Raw genomic sequence first — 17,395 nt, forward strand, 5'->3', positions numbered from 1 at the left:
CAGAGGGCACAAATACCAGATGGCATTACACTAACAGAGCCATAGAACCACAGACTTTTCCAGTGATCATTCTCTTCTGTCTCTTCCAATTGCAAAAATAAATTATTATGAATTTGTTAAAAGTCATTTAAAAAGGCTTGAAGCAATGCTTAAATTTAATTTAGAAGTACCATCCCTTTTCTTTTGGCCCAAACCTTCTCTCTGCTGATAATGATCAGTCTGAGGTTTGCTGAGAGACACTGAGGCCATTGATGGTACTCAGAACACTTAGTAATGCCACACCAACCGCAAGGAAACTCGCTCTGGAGAATTCCCAAGATTGCTCTTCTTTTTAGTATTTCTTACACAACAGCTACAAAGTAAATAGAAGATATTCCATCTAACTAATGTGCCATCGCCACCAAATTAAAAAAAAACAGTATAACTAAATGTTTTAAATGAATTCATGATGGACATCACTGGAAAGCTGACAACACCAAAGATTTCAAAGAAACTCTTGAACAAAAGCAATTCAAAAGCTTTTTTTTTTTTTGACAAAATCAGTGAGTTCTTTCTTATTTATTTGCCAACTCTAATTTGTAGAGTTAACAAACTAGAATCCCAAAGTCAAGCTGATGTCTTAGGGACAAGGTTCAGCAAGGAAAGAAGTTCTAACTCAGATGTAAAGGGACAAAACCAGATTTACACAATGAAAAACAAATCCCCTGACACCAAAGCTGCCTTTATACACACCATCTCGTAAAAATGGAGCACACTCTACACAGGCTAATGCTGGGAACAGAACTAACTCGGGAGATGCAGGCACGGACTCCTCATTACCTCCAACTCACTTTTACAATGCTCAGTTTTGCACGGATTCGTGTCTTTGGAGAAACCCATTTCTGTGCTACTACTAGTATACTGAAAGAAAGGTTATAACATTCCCTCCTCAGACATACGTCCACGAAAAGGCACGGTTTAAAGATCTGAGGAGATGTCTGGAAAGCAGGGCACTTCTGGATTCCGACCCAAACTTTCAACCTGGGGCCCCTTTAGGGTTGTGATCTGCTATTTTCATTATTACAGAACAGGATTAGCAATAGCTACCTATTTTTGCAGATTAGTTTCTAGCACATTTCAAAGTCTGCGCAGTGGTACCATCTCAAGAGTTTAGCAGGCTTTTATCACTTTTCCACTACATTCCAAATTCAACTATCTGGAGGCGGAACAGTGAGGCGGCAGGACCCTGGCGCCAGCCTTCCTGAGTTCTAATCCCAGTTCCCCACTTTTAGTTGTATGACCTTGAGGAAGTTACGTAAACTTTTTGTGCTTCAGTCTCCTTGTTTGTAAAACGGGGAAAAATAATACCCACTTTATGAGGTTGTCATAAAAGTTAAATAAGTTATATATAAAACATTTAGAATAGTGTCTGGTACTTAATAAGTATCATGCAAGTGTTTGCTATGATTACCATTACTTAAATTAAGACTTAATTCGAGACCTCCAAGTGGCCTCAACTTGCCTTCCAGCTACATTTCCTCCTACATCCCCTGAATTCCTGAATTCCTTGCTCTAGTCACACTGCACTTCCCCACTTCTGATCTTGTTTTCACAGTTCTGGAGCCTAATGTTCCTCTCCAAATACCCTATCTGACCCTACTCCTCCCCAGCCAAGGTCCCCAAAAGCCACATCTGCTGTTTCACAACAGTCCCAGCTCCACTGGTCTGAATTTAATACTCCCTCCTCTGGACTGTGACTTTTTTTAAATCTCTATTACAGGATTTCATTTTAGCTAACGTAACACCTGGCTATATTCACGTCTCTCTCCTTGTTAAACTGAATGTAGTGGTTAAAAGCACAAACTATAGCGCCAGATTGCCTGGGTCTCAATCTTGCTCTGCTACTTATTCGGTGACCTTGGGCAAAGCACTTAATTGCTCTGTGCTTCAGATTTCACATCTATAAATTAAGGCTCACAACAGTTTCTGCACCTCACAGGACCATTCTAAGGATTTTAAAAGTTAACACAGGAAAAACTCTTAGAATAGTGCCTGGTGCATATAAAAATGCAAATGTATCTTCGAGATTACTGTGGTATTGCTCTCCCCACATCGTCGCTTCCCACTGTGTCTAACCCGGTGCCTTCTATGTAGGAAATGCTCAGTGAACATTCACTGAACTGAACTGAGGTTGTACTGACAAAAATCCCAGCTGTCCACATTACCTTACCAGGAGGAACCTAACCAATAATTTAGAATAATTAAATATGTATTTATCCACACAAATTAGGCGGCAGAGGATGTATATAGCACAACATCTCAGAAAATACAGTCCAGGATCTCATGTACTTACCACGCCTTCCATCTTCTTCCACGCCTCTTCCAGTCGAGCCATCGGTTGACACCACCAATCAGTGCACTTCTTGTATCGATTGCCTTGAAACCAAAACTGTCTCAGCCACTCAAACTCGACCTGTGGACCATAAAGACAAGGCAGTGGTTATAAGGCCCTTGTGATGCACAATCAAGGACAATAACTTCGTCACTCAATTCTCCTCCAGGAACTTAACAGCCACCGGGTGATAAAAGATGAGAAAAGTTCAGCCTAACCAGTTCCCAATATAACTTAGAGTCTCCAGAGCATTTGTGCAGAGCCAAGAAAAGGATAGTCTTAAAGCTTAGCTAGATAACCCAGGTCAGGATGGGGAGGGATTTTCAATCACATTTATGAGTCAGACATGAGGAAACTGTAAGTCAATCAGCAACAAATAATGAGATCTCAAAGTATACAGCAGCCTGCACTATGTATAGTGAGAAAGATATAATCAAACAAAATATGCTTTTATTAAACATCTTTATTAAAGACTAGTATTAAGAGCAAAACACAGACACATATTAGGAGAGATCAGTTTTAAGTTTCTTAGACTTAAAATACGTAAAGAATTTACCCATGGGCCAAGAGGAGCTGGTGATATTGTCCACCCATATAACTGAACAATATAAAGTTAATTATGAAGGCATACATATATTAAGCCTACAGAGCCATTCAAATTGTCACTTGTCAACTCAGGGCAAATGAAAATAGATACAAAGAGCAGCAAAGACACTAACAATTTATTTTCCCTCCTATGAACCTACTGTGGTAAACTTCTATTATTTGCCTCCTTAGTATTCCTCCTTCTATTCTAGCCAAATCCCACTATTCATTTGGTAACCCACCCCCTTCCCCAGCCTCAGTCCATGTGATCTGGGCAGAGCTCCAGCTCTAACACCAGGGGTGGAATGCAGAACCCATCTAAGCCCATCAGCCCACCACATTTCTCTAGTCACAGAATTGAGTTGGGGGGAACAGGCACATGTTCAATCAGAGTAAGTCTTGAGACTGTGAGAAGATATGGGAAGAAGATTCTGCAAGCGTTTTGCAGAATGGAGGCAACATAGTAAGAAGCAGCCGCAAGATGAACAGATAAAAACCAGGTCCTGGTGCCACCAACTGACTCTTGATCAAGCTATTCCTAAAGCCCTTTTTGCTTAAACCAATTCAGTTTGAGTTTTCTGTCCTCTGCAGTTGAAATCATCCCCATACATATAGATGAGAGACTGAGTAAAGCGTTGAGAGGATAAGAAATTGTTTTCTATCTATTTTCCGAGTCTTCTATCATTCATCTTCAACTTGAAAAAATCAAATTGTACCATCAAAGTACAACTCCATTCATCCCCACAACTCTTTTTACCTCCACCCTCTAAAAAAATATCGAGCTTCCACAGCTTAATGTTGGGTCACCTGACTTGGCTACGGTAATTGTGTTCCATATACAGACACAGAGCTATTATAGTCTTCACCTGTTACCACAAAGAATTTTTTTGTTTGTTTATCCATATTGAACTTTCATGAGGCAAACAAAAGCAACTTGTGAAGACTGAACAATGGTGAAAATGGCTCAAATAACTAACCTGAGAACACCAAGTCATATGAAAGGGTTTTAGTTTACATTAACTAAATGTTTGTTTGATATGTAGAACTGATTTGAGTTAAAGCTGTTTAAACAAAAAAAAAAAAAAAAAAAGGAATGTAGACAATATTAAGACAATAGTTGCTAAACTTTATCTGTGGTATTAAAAGACAGCGGTTAACAGAAGTAAACTTGACTGCTTTGAAAGCAGAATGAATACAAGTGTAGTTCAACTTCTCTGAAGATATAAGTTTAACAACATTATTTATTACAAGAAAAAGAGTTCTTTTTAAAGATTTCACATGAAATTTGTTCACACTGCAGGAATAGCCTGTCAGCAGAGCTTCAAGCCCTCTGTTAGGGAGAGCTGAAAAGATTTTTAAAAGGTTTTCCTACATTTGGGCTGGTTATCTCCATGGATGAGGACAAAGCGTGTACGCCTGGGCCACCACACTACCCCAGGAAATAACACAGATTATCACACATGATGAGCTCATGAAACCTGTCAGGGTCTGCTACAGTCTGGATTTCAGTCAATTAAAATCCAGCAACAAGGAGAGGGGCATACCTAGGGACTCTGCTACCAGACAAGAGAGCAAAGACAGACCCCGTCCTTTTTAATAAAGAATGATTTCACCTTTCTCCTCAGACGCCCAACTACCTTTTGAGGCAGAGAGTGTCACAGTTAACAAGGGCTCTGGCGTCAGTTCAGAACTGGGCTCCACTACTGAAGAGCCATGTCATCTGTAAAATAAGGATAATTACATAATAACCACATAGGTTTGTGGTGAGGATTAAGTGGGTTAATAATGAACGCCCTACTATATGCCAGGCACTTGCTAGATACTGAGAATACAAACAGAACAAGGCCACAAGGACTAGAACCTACTGTCCTCAAAGATCTCACAATCATGACATTTTTTGAGCAGGAAGAGTTTTAACATCCATGTGAATGCATGCCCATGCCTTTCACTGAAGCCAGTCAGAAAAGGGAACACTGAGGACTTACTCCCAACCGAGTTTTATTCATGAGCGGAAGTATTGTCCCCATGATACAATCTTTGCAGCATCAAATCTACTGGCCTGCATTTTATTCAACTCCATAACCCGACTTTTCCATTTCAATGTGGCACACAAATAATATTACAGGATTTTAATCAAATGCCACCCTCACAAGTCCCCCCACTGCCAAGAGAAGTAACTGGCTCCTTTCTTAAAATTAATTAAGGAAGCAAAAAATATTTCCAGGTGCTTGGTTCAGAGTCTGAGTTACCAAAATAAAAAAATGTTGGGTTTTTCCCCCTGAACTCTGAGGTTGAGAAAGGAAAGCTACGGGTGGACGCTGCACAAAAACTGAAGAGTCAGGACTCAGAATAGAATGGAAACCTTATTACTTCAGGGCTAAAAAAAATCAAAGTCTAACCATAATGACTGACTGATAAAGTTCTAGCCATGATAGGAATAGGGTCTTCATCCCTTCTCCAGAGTGTGGGCCCTCCAGGGAGGCTCACGGCTACCAGAGTGGAAATAAGAGACAAGCCATGAGGAGGGCAGCAGCTGACTGAGGCCAAGGAACACTCCATGGGTGATCCAGAGTCCTGAAGATGTGAGCAGCAGGGAGATACCATACAGGAGCTCTCTTGAGGTTCTCTCAGGGTTCATGATGTTATAAATTAAACTCCCAGATTTCAGACAGGCACTTAATGGAAATTCACCACTATTCAATCTTTTGAGCAATTACAATACAAAGATAAGTAGTGCCCACAGGTACCCGATGGCATTCTGACAGCCTAGAGCCCGGGCAGGATCCGGAAGGGACCTCTGAATCATCAGAGAAAAATGAAAACATGCTCATAACAGTGTTCATTTCATAGCTGTGACCCAGAAAAACCATCTCTATTACCCTCTCAACTAATCTGTACCTGCCTTCTCCATGCAATAGTCAAAAAAGAGATCAATCAAGAAAAGTTTTTCTCCTAGAAATGTCTAGGAAAAGTCTGAAGGGGAGGAAGAAACAGAATCCACCTACCTACCTGAACTTTCTTGGTCACGGAGCACTTAGGCATCAGGGAGCAAAGCTTATAAGATTCCAAAATTGTATTTCTGAGCCACAACATCACCATACAGTTATAACTCATCTCCATCACTCTTACAGGTAAGCAAGTATTGCCTGCTTGTCTTCTGCCAAGTTAGTTTGGGCTCTTGATTTGGTCCCAGGTCAGCTCAGGGAGTTCTCTCATGAGACGTGTGAACGTGCTCACAGGAGTTAATGTCCCACTGTAATAACTGAAGTAAGTTATTTCACCGAGAAAGACATTAGCCCAGGGAGAGATGCTAAGGTCCAATCTACAAAGAGCTGCTCTGTGAAGGCCCTTTCACAACAGCTCTAAGGAAGATGCAGGTCTGATCACAACAAAATGAGAACCAAATGAGGACATCAAGCAGTACACTCTCCTGGGGGAAATTTGCTAGATGGAGAGACTCAATTCTACATGTCACATTCTTGAGAAGGAAAACAGACTATTTAATAACACAAAGGAAGATTCTGCTTATCTGAACAGAAATCTTTTCTAAACATCTTAAATTGGAAAAAAAAAAATGTCTTCTTAAGGTACTCAGTTCTAATCCCAAAGTTCCCAAATTGCTTGGTTGGAAACCATCTAAGACAAGGAAAACAAGCCACTTCTGATCCCACATAGCCTGAAAGCCTGCAGCATATAAACCTGAGGACTTCCCCCGATAATTAGTCGGGCAAAGGCACAGGCCTTTAAGAAAGAGGAAAGCAAACAATAAGAAACCAGGGTAACTATTATGGACGTTTGTGTTTTTGTTTAATAACAGAACACAGTGAGAGTGAACATGCAAGTGCTCATCCCAGGCCAACTTGGACAGCCAAAGAACAATGTCTGACGATGTGCCCCGACACATGGAATTAATTCTTCCAGTAAGGAGATGACCTTGAAGAGTCAAAGATTGGGGGGATGGGGGAGGCTGGCACACATGCTATTTAGATTCAAGATCTCCCTCCATTCAACCCTAGGCCAACCTCAAGGGGCTGAGGTTTCTGATACATCTCTGCCCCACTGTGCTAACATATACAATGCCAAAAGCAGCCAGCCACTTTTTGAAGTAGATGGGTTCATGACAATATTCTACTGTTAGATAAACAGAGTGATTTTACAGATTTCCCTCGCCCACTGATGATAACAAAACATCACAGTCAGTCACAGACGAAGACCAGAAGGAGCGGGGGAAAAACAGCCCATCTGCATGTTAAAGAGAACGCTCAAGCTAGCCTGACTCCTAAAACTGCAAGGTTTTTAGAGAAGGAAAGAATTACATTTCCAAAGTGGAATTTCTGCACCACAAACATGGAGAAAGACATGACTTTGCTCCCAAGTCTAATTCAGTGAGGTCTCCAGGCCCATAAATGCTATCTTTCCTCAAGTTCTAGCTATCAGCAATGTCTCTGGCAAAGACTGATGGGAGAGAAGCTGGGACACTTATCAGGCACAATGAAGGGAAGAAAGTCGGTCCTGGGTTCAGCTTAGCACTAGAAATGGTTATTATTTCCCTGAATTTCTTTGCCTTTGGTTCCGGAGATTATGGCACTGTGTCACAAAGTGTGGAGCAGCTCATAAGATGTGAAATAGCTTTTTAAAGATACTATATGACATTGCGGAAGCAGACGTTGCTTCTCCTCTGCTCAGAATCCCTTACTGACTCCTCATTTCCCTCAGTGTAAAAAGGAAAGTCTTTGTCCTTTACAGGGACCTCTAAGGACCGATACAATCCACTGCTCTTCAGCCCCCAGGACCACGTCTGCGACCTCATCTCCTGTAACTCACAGCCTCACTCCTGCCACTCAAACCAGACTGTCCCTAACTAGTCCACGAACAGCAGGCATTCTCCCACCTCACAGTCTTTGCAGTGGCTGTTCCCTCTACCCAAAATGCTATTCCTCAGATATCCACATGGCTCACTCCCTCACCTCCTTCAAGTCTCTGCTCCAAGGACATCTTCTCAGTGGGGATGTTCTCCATGTATCTCAATCTCCATTACCTTGCTCTGTTTAGTTTTTCTGTAGCACTTATCAACTTCTAACATATTATATAATTAACTGATGTATTATGTTTATTATTTATTGTCACCTTTCTGTACTAGAATGTCTTTTTTATTTACCAATATATCCTAAAGCACCCAGAAGAGTGCCTGGCACATGCTCAATTATTTATTAAAAGGATGAATGAGAACATTTTTGTATTCCAAATACTCTATTAATCCTAATTATATCAAAGAAAAAGTCTCAGATTGGTGATAACCTTCAACAACTCTCTACCACTTGGTTAATCTTCAACACTTCTCCAACACTTGGTAATCCCTTTTCTCCTTTTAATAGTTTTTTTTTTGGCTGAGGAAGATTTGCCCTAGCTAACATCCGGTTCCAATCTTCCTCTTTTTTTTTTGTATGTGAGCCGACGCCACAGCATGGCCGCTAACAGACGAGTAGCGTAGGTCCGCACCCAGGAACTGAACCCAGGCCGCTGAAGCAGAGCACACTGAACTTAACCACTAAACCACCAGGGCTGGCCCTTTTTTTTTGAGGTATAATTTACCTACCATAAAATTCACCCATTTTATGTGTAGAATTCAACAACTTTTAGAATATGTATGAAGTTGTGCACTAATCTCCCTTCTTAACATGAAGAATGAAGACTTCAGGCTCAGAACCTTCTCCCAGCAAGAGCATCTGCTGGAATTTAATAACACTGCTCTCTGTTTTCACTGGCTATATTCTTCTGGTTACTTTTTCTTTTGGCTAGTGATACTGGCTTTCCACTTAAAGGGGTAACATAAAGCTTCCTTTTTAAAGATATTTATTTACATAAAAAAGCAGTGGATTTTAAAAAGGGATTAAATAGATAAAAAATATATGTAGTCCAAAGACAAAGCAAAAATTGGAAGGGCATCAATGAGAACAGCAAAGGTTATGAAACATCAACTCATGGATCCAGACCTGCTGGTGTCACAGACTGCAGAACTGCCACTAGTAAACAAAAGGCCAGGCACTGACCTTGATCCTGGGGTCCACCCTCAATTCCCATCAGTCCTGTTGGGAGACTATTCTCCATGGGTCTCTTGTGCTTCTGCATGTCTTGTGAGCAACATAATGACTGCCCTTTGTTTCAGACTCATTGCAATGATGTTGGTGTAGCGAACAGCTTGGGAAGTTTCTCTCTCTAGAACAAAGGACAGGTTTGCTAACAGACAAAGGATAAAGACAGAGTCTTGATTTGGAGCAAAGGACAGGCATGCTTACTACTCATTATAAAAGATGCAGGTTCCCTGAGCTCAGGTTCCTCTCCTATAGTGCAACCCTCCACGTGCACGTTATCTGGCCCACTCTGCACAGCTCTGAGGAAATAGAGGCTTGGAGAACTGGCACAAAAATGCTGACAGTCTGGCTACTGCTATTGTGTTAAGTAATAAACTGTCTCTGACTTAGGAGTCTCAGGTCTTACACCCATATGAAACTGTGACAGATTAACTTGTTAGCTTGTAAGCAGGACAGCATCTCAGACCCTTCACAGTTCTTCCAAGTCCTCACCTCATTGTGGATTTCTTCTCCTTGTTTCAAAACTGCAGGCTCCAAGGATTTCAAAGAGACATCGCCGTTGTCTGCCTCACCATGGACATTCTGCAGAGCCAACTGGCAGCGCTGTGAGATATAATCCAAGGTCCCCATCGAGCACTGCAGTGACAGAACCCACAATCAAGAAATAATCTATGCAGAAATAGAAGTATAATGATGTACACCTGAAATTTTTACAGTTTTATAAACCAATGTTACTGCAATAAACAAAAAATTAAAAAAAAAAAGAAATAGAATATTTTCTAAAAAAAAAAGAATATAAGCAAAAGCCAAGTTTACCATGCCTCTCTTCCTAGGACTGTTCACATTTGTCCCCTTTCCGTGCATTCACCTGTCATCCTTACAGCTCAGCCTATACCTATTAATTTAAGAATTACTAGAGTGGCCTCCTCACTGGGTTCTGTGCTGCCAGACTGGCCTTACCTGGGCCTCTCATGTTGCTGGTTTTCTTTTATTATGTGGGCCTCATGTCTCTAACTAAACAGTAGGCTCGCTCAGGCTAAGGCCTTATTTATATATACATATTCTATATATGCTGCAGCACCTAGAACTGAGTGCTAAATGTAAAAGAGACTTAATAAGTAGTTATTGGATGAATAACTAATTAAGCAAGAAGTCCAGGATACTGACTTTATCTCGAGGGCCCTGAACCTAACAATGGGAAAGAGAGGTAACCAGATTGTAGAACTGGTTCAAAAGCACACAGAACAGTTACGGCAGAAAAAAATTGAAGTTATAAACACAGGGCAAAGAACTCATTTTCCTTTTCTGCAAAAAGTGTACGCTAGACAGTTACAGTCCTCGGCAGAATAGATTTTTCAAATAATGGAGAATATGTGGCTCATGCCCTCAAGGCATGTTCAAAGGCATAACTGAGTACCTGGGTATCAGCAAGGGCACAGATAAATAGCTCATCCCTCTCTGAGTCAGCGGGAGCAAAACAGAGGTCAAAAGGACCAACTCCTTCTCTGAATGATCACAGGTCAGAAAAGAAGAGGATGCAGATGGGGTGTGCATCCGTTTGTTTGGATAATGACATGATTTCCTAGAATGATAAAAAGCAAGCTATAAATAGCCTTTAAACCCAATGAGGGAAATGTAACCCTAAAGTATTTTTATTATAACATTTATAATTTAAACTGATCCCTTAGAAATAACCTTGAAAGCTAATCCCTTGGTACACAAATTCTTTGCACAGTTATTGCCATTTTCTACAATGTGACATGGACAAGCCGGGGAAAAACAAAGTTTCTGTGCCAAAAACAGAAGCCTGACTAATACGTATTTTAATATGAAGATCCCAGAGTGTTGGGAGCACAGGGGCAGGCAGCTCCAATTTGCTACAGAGAAAAAACAAAAAATGATTTGAATTACTACTTACTTTTGTCCCACAGCCACCCTCACATTTTTAAAAAATGACATTCTACTTGAACCTTTACTTTCCCAGGGATGGAGTGACCTACATAAGAGGTTATTAATTGTAAGGCCATGTATTATAACAAAAGATTGGAAACAACCTAAATTCCCCATCAATAGGGGACTAGTTAAATGAACTATGGTGGAGCATATTTGCAGCCAAAAAAAAGGAAGGGGAAATATATTTTTTTTTTCTGAGTGATTACAGTTTTACCTGATGTAAAGAACCTATAATCAGGCCTAGTTTTTTTTTTTTTTAATAACAGCTTGATTGAGATATAATTGACATGTCATAAAATTTACCCACTTAAAGCATACAATTCAATGTCTTCTAGTATATTCACAGAGTTGTGCAACCATCACTACGAATAATTTTAGAACATTTTTATCACCCCAAAAAGAAACCATGCACCTTTTAGCAGTCACACTCTCCCATTTCTACCAACCTTCTCAGCCCTAGGCAACCACTAATCTACTTTCTGTGTCTATAGATTTGACTATTCTGGACATTTCACATAAATGAAATCATACAACATGTAGTCTTTTGTGACTGACTTCTTTCACTCACCACAATGTTTTCAAGGTTCATCCATGTTGTAGCATGTATCAGTACTCTATTCTCTTTTATTGCCAAATAACATTCGATTATATGGACATGCTGCATTTTGTTTATCCATTCATTAGGTGATGAATCTTTGGGTTGTTTCCACTTTTTGGCTATTATGAATCAAACTACTAGGAACATTCACATACAAGTTTTCATTTCTCTTGAGTATGTACCTAGCATGGAATTACTGGGTCATATGGTAACTCTGTATTTAACCTTCTGAGAAAGTATCAGTCTTTTTTCCAAAGTGGCTGCACCACTTTACATTCCCTCCAGCGGTGCACGAAGGTTCCAGTTCCTGCACGTCCTCACCAACACCTGTTACAGTGATTTTGATTACAGCCATTCTAGTGGGTATGAAGTGGTATTTCATTGTGGTTTTGATTTGCATTTCCCTGATGACTAATAATATTGAGCATCTTTTCATGTGTTTATTGGCCATTTCTATATCTTCTTTGAAGACATATCTATTCAGATCCTTTGCCATTTTTAAAAATTGGATTATATATTTTTTTAATTATTGAGTTGTAAGAGTTTTTTCATATATTCTAGATACAAGTACCTTGTGAGATATATGATTTGAAAATATTTTCTCCCATTTTGTGGGTTATCGTTTCACTTTTTTGATGGTACCCTTTGAAGCATAAAAGTTTTTAACTTTCGTGAAGTCCAATTTATCTATTTTTCCTTGGTTGCTTGTGCTTTTGGTGTCATATCTAAAAAAAACCATTGCCTACTCTATAACAATTACATACTGATAAGCAATCACCAGCAAAGTTTACTGAAACAAAACAAAAAGTGCAGAATAGCATGTAGAGTAGGCTATCACTTGTATAAAAAATATTTTTTTAAATTGTATACATATTTGCTTACATATTAAATATCACTAAAAGGATGACAAGAATCTGATAACATTGAGTGTTTCTGGGCAGGAGGAGCTGTTGGGCTTGAGGAGAAAGAGACTTTAACTATATACTCTTAGGTACTTTTTGAATTTTGAACCATTTGAGCAACTATCTATTCAAAATATAATTATACATAAAATTTAAATTTAAAGAAAGATAATCTGCGTTGAATTCCAAGAACGATCTGTCACAACCAGAAAAAAACTAAAATCAAATAAAGGTCGAGAGCCATCAGACATAATCTAGTTATATGCAACCAAAAGACTGATTTCTTCCCTGATTAACTAAAGTGAATTTCAGAACATCATTTCCTTAAGACAATCTGTTTCCTACATATTGTGAAAGGGCAGAAAATAGCAAATCGTTTTGTTTGGCACAGATAAGACATGTGCTGTTAATACTGGATGAAGGAGAGGCCACTTGTAGAATAAGTGAGGGCTATAAAGTGCATGGAGTTTTTTCCCTCTCTACTGAGGGAAACAATAATGTAACTTCAGTGTTGGGGAAAAGTCTTTTCCCTCTTTTATCATTGAAAACAATAATGTATGATGAAATAAAAATTTTTAAATAAGATAAAAACATAATCCCACCACCTTACCCTATTTTAATTATTTTTATTGCACGTGATTCTTCGTCTACACACAGCTGTAATCAGGATATACACATCAATTTACAGTTATGCGCTGCATAATGACATTGTGGTCAACGATGGACCACCTATAGGATGGTGGTCCCGTAAGATTAGTACCAGATAGCCTAGGTGTGTAGTAGGCTGTACCATCTAGGTGAGTGTAAGTACACTCTATGATGTTCACACAATGATGAAATCACTTAACAACGTTTTTTCTCAGAATGTATCCCCATCTTTAAGCAACACATGACTGTATATGCTGTTTTTCACTGTTTGTACATAAATATTCAAAACTACCATTTTCAATGGTTGCTCACTGAAGTGATATTCCACAATTTGATTAACTAGTCATGTACTATAAAGGCATTAAGGTTCTATCCAACTGTTCACTATTTTTAATCACACTAGATAAACATCTTTATATATATACTTCTTTTGAATTATTTCCTAGGTTTGAGTCCCAAAAACAGTGTTGTAAGATTACAGATATCAATATTTTTATGGTGCTTTATACATATCTCCATATATGTATTCTGTACATTTTCCAAAAAGTATACCAACTAGAAAAACTACCAGAAGTATATGAATGTATCTGTTTCACTGGAACTTGACCAGCATCAAATACTATCATTTTTGACTTTTGGTAGAAATAAAAAGTTACCTTGAAACAGTGATTTTTTAAAAAATTACTTTTAACTTAAGGCAATTTTTAAAGCCTGTATACACAGGTTCATGTATAACAGAGTCAACAAACTTTCTCTTAAAAGGTCAGATAGTAAATATTTCAGGCTTGCACGCCACAAGGTCTGTGTTGCAACTACTCAACTCTGCCATTGTTGCTCTAGTGCAGCCATAAACAATATGTAAACAAATGAGTGTGGCTGTGTTCCAATTAAAATTTTATTTACAAAAACAGCCAGCTGGCCCATGGGCCACAGTTTGCTAACCCTGATCTATAATAGGGAAAGCAGGATAGTTGCATCATTCACATTATTATGTGTCTCATTAGTAAAATATCATGTAGCTTGAACTGAAGTTCAGAGAATACAAAAGACATTCATTTGTTATAATGTTTTTCTCCCAACAGCATCACTATACGTACCCATCTCTTTATCAAAAGTTAATGCTCAATCTTGTCTAAAAATTAGAAGATACAAATACAGTTATGACTAAGCAGAAAAAGCTAAACCTCAGGATATTTTGACAGCACTGCTACTCGAATAAAATTGGTCCAACTGGAAAAAAGGAAATAAGGCCAGAGGGGAACTTTACAAACGGTACTCCAAAAGGCTCGTTTTGGGGGCTTCTGTGTATGTGTATCTACTGCTGGAGGTGGAGGAGGAGAAGTCTCCTGAGCTCTCACAAGTTTTAGTCCCACATTTCCATTTGTCTCCTGGACCTCTCCACTTCGCAGCTCCAACCCGGCCTGTTCAAAACTGAACGAACTATTATCCTCCCCTAATGTCTTAGGCTCCCTGTTTCTGCTGATGGTAATGGCATCCCCAAATCACCCAGGCGTGAAACCTCGCAGTCATCCAAGAGTCTGGTACATGGAAAGCATCCAATAAAGAGTTCGTCTGTTTGTCCGTTCGTTCATTCATTCATTCTTACATTCCCCCCTCCACTTCAGTCAGCCAGTCATCAAGTCTGACACTATGTCTCCTACATTAGTCATGGGAATTTCTCCCTTTTTTGTGCTCTTTCTTTTTCAGTACCTTAGTTCAGACCCTGATAGGTTTAACTGATGTCTCTATCATTTTCATCCTCCTAAAGACATCTCCAATATGTCACCACCAAAATAATAAATAATCAATAGCCCCCACCTGCCAACCAACTTAAGTTCAAACACCCAATCTGAAATCCAAGATCTTTCACAATCTGGTCCCAGACAGGAATCAGCCTTATCTGCCAACATTCCCCTTCTGGCATCCTGCTATCCAGTCAGAGTACAGCCACTCAATACTCCCTGGGTGTCCCCATCTCATCCCAATCACAAGATTCCCACCTGAGTCTTCATCTCATTAGCTGTCCTAAAATCCCCTAATCCCTACATGTTCAAGTCTCATGTGTAACCTCACCCATGAAGCCTCATGTTGTTTGCCACTCTCTATTAGACTGTAAGCATCTTGAACACACCAAACACGTCAGCTACTCCTGTTCCCAAGTGCCTAGAAGAATACCTTGAACACTGGAAGTTCAGCAAGTTTGTAGAATGGATGAATGAACTAAAATTACTTCCCTTCTTCTGAGTAGTAGCTTTCAATCAATACCAACTCTTACTATCAAGACTCATTGATGACTGAATGTCTCTTGCTTTATTATGTACACTCTAGTGTATAAATGGAGACAGACTAGCCTTCCACACAGAGAGCGTTGGTTGTCCCTGTCTCCTATTAGCTTTTCATCAGGATAAACGAAAGGCAGTAGCAGTAGCAATAATAGTAATAAGAGTAATTTAATAATAGCAGTAGTGGCCAACATTCTTTGAATGCACACTCTATACCAGCCACTGTTCTAAGAGACTTACATGTATTAACTCATTTAATCCGCACAAGAATCCTATGAATTAGGTATGATTGTTATCCTTATTGAATATATTTCCCCAAACTCTTTATTCATCATTTCTTACCATCCCTCTGAGCACAGCACTAATCAGCTTGTCTACTCTTCCAGGTTAGATTAGGAAAGATGCAAGAAGCGTACACTTACGTAGTACACACTCAAACCGATCCAGAAGAAAAGGACTCTTGGGAGGGTTACAGCTAGAAAGACAGATGCCTATAATGTCTTGTCTTGTACAAAAATGAAGTCTTTTTTTCGTATAACACAAAGCACGCGTTAGATGCTCTATAAATGCGTGCTCACTCCTTTTCTCCTTCCTTCGCTCCTTCCTCTGCTCCTTTGCTTCTCCGTTCCTTCCTGACTCCCTAACAGAACTTAACAGAACTTACTTGTTGGTCTTTAAGATAATTACTTGTGTGTTTATTTGTTTAATATTTGTCTTCCCAACTACAATGGAAGCTCCACAGAGGTAGTGGCCATAATCGTCATGTTGATGGCTCTACTCTCAAGCCTGGAGTGCTGTGGGACACATAACAGGCACTCAAATATTTAGATGAATAAGTGAATGGAAGAGAGAAGAAAGGGAGAAAGGAATGCTTGACGGGCTTGCTGGCATCTTGATTTAAATAGACATCCATGCCCTCTTTGCCACTCAGCAACATGACCAGGCCACTACAAAAGCTACTTAACTACCAAAAGACATGACGCTGCCTTCTAGACTCACAATCTCAGGACTGAAAAGGTCTCATGCTTGTGAGTTCCTGCCACTTGGTTGTACCCCATCCGGTATGATGAAAAGTCAAGCTATAAAGCAAAGCACAGATAACAAGCTTGGATATGAGGCCAACTTGTAATCCTTTTCATGATTATTCCCCTACTCTCTGGAACTCTTCTTAACTGAGCACACAGTACCCCCGAGCGACCACCAAGTGTTTCCCTCCTCTTTTAAGTTTCCATTCTGAACTAGTCTAATCAGCTGACCATCAGCCACTGCACGTGGTGGCAGAATTTAGCAACAAAGTCTGGGTTATGAACACAACTTGGGAGCTCAGAAATTCCTTGGCACCACTGCTAACTTTGTCCTTAATTTACATTCACATGCCCAGAAGCCTGACCAAAAAGTTAAGGGAAATTTAAATTCTCAACCATTTGAGCCCAGACATAGCTAACGCATGCACAAGCACACAAATCTGCTCCATTTCCTCCTGGCCACCTCCTGCCCTTGACCTTGACAGATACAAACCCCTCAGAAAATCTCAAACTAGCAACGCTTACCAATGACATTTACCTTCTCCAAGAAACATAACCCCAAAGAAGCAAAATATACTCAGACCATGCTGTGATACGCTTTTTAAAACTGTATTCAACACAATTCAAAGCTAAAAAAGTAAGTAAATAGAGGCTCAAGTCAAGTTAGATGGAAGCAATTTTCCTATCAAATACTCTTCCAAAGTTCTATGATAAATTGCTCATTCAACCACTTCTGTCACATCCAATTGAGTTTGAATCACATTTTTATTTACACTTACCTCCGCCACTCGGTGGGTGGAACTAAACCGAGGTGGTAAACCAGCCAAAACACAGTGCTGGTGGGTGGCATTGAGATCATCTGCAGGAAGAATACCAAAAGTTAAAAAGCACACACACACTTATTACTCACCATATACTATTTAAAATATAAAGTAAACA

At 39.6% G+C, this 17,395-nt stretch overlaps 1 protein-coding gene across 6 annotated transcripts in view; it reads right to left on the minus strand.

Annotated features, from left to right (window-relative positions):
- Positions 1-17,395, minus strand: part of FTO (FTO alpha-ketoglutarate dependent dioxygenase) — a 380,905-nt gene that overhangs the window by 214,121 nt on the left and 149,389 nt on the right. For 5 of the 6 annotated variants that reach the window (XM_087420248.1, XM_004431603.3, XM_087420249.1 and 2 more), the window contains exons 5-7: positions 17,236-17,315; positions 9,541-9,684; positions 2,333-2,452 (exon numbers count right to left, since the gene is read on the minus strand). In XM_087420248.1, the coding sequence (XP_087276374.1) occupies positions 2,333-2,452; positions 9,541-9,684; positions 17,236-17,315 (344 nt within the window). The remainder of the gene's footprint in view (positions 1-2,332; positions 2,453-9,540; positions 9,685-17,235; positions 17,316-17,395) is intronic. The other variant, XM_087420251.1, reaches the window with a different exon arrangement.

This window comes from Ceratotherium simum, chromosome 30 (genome assembly GCF_057802395.1).
Source record: "Ceratotherium simum simum isolate JZ-2026a chromosome 30, ASM5780239v1, whole genome shotgun sequence".
Taxonomy (NCBI): Eukaryota; Metazoa; Chordata; class Mammalia; order Perissodactyla; family Rhinocerotidae; genus Ceratotherium; species Ceratotherium simum.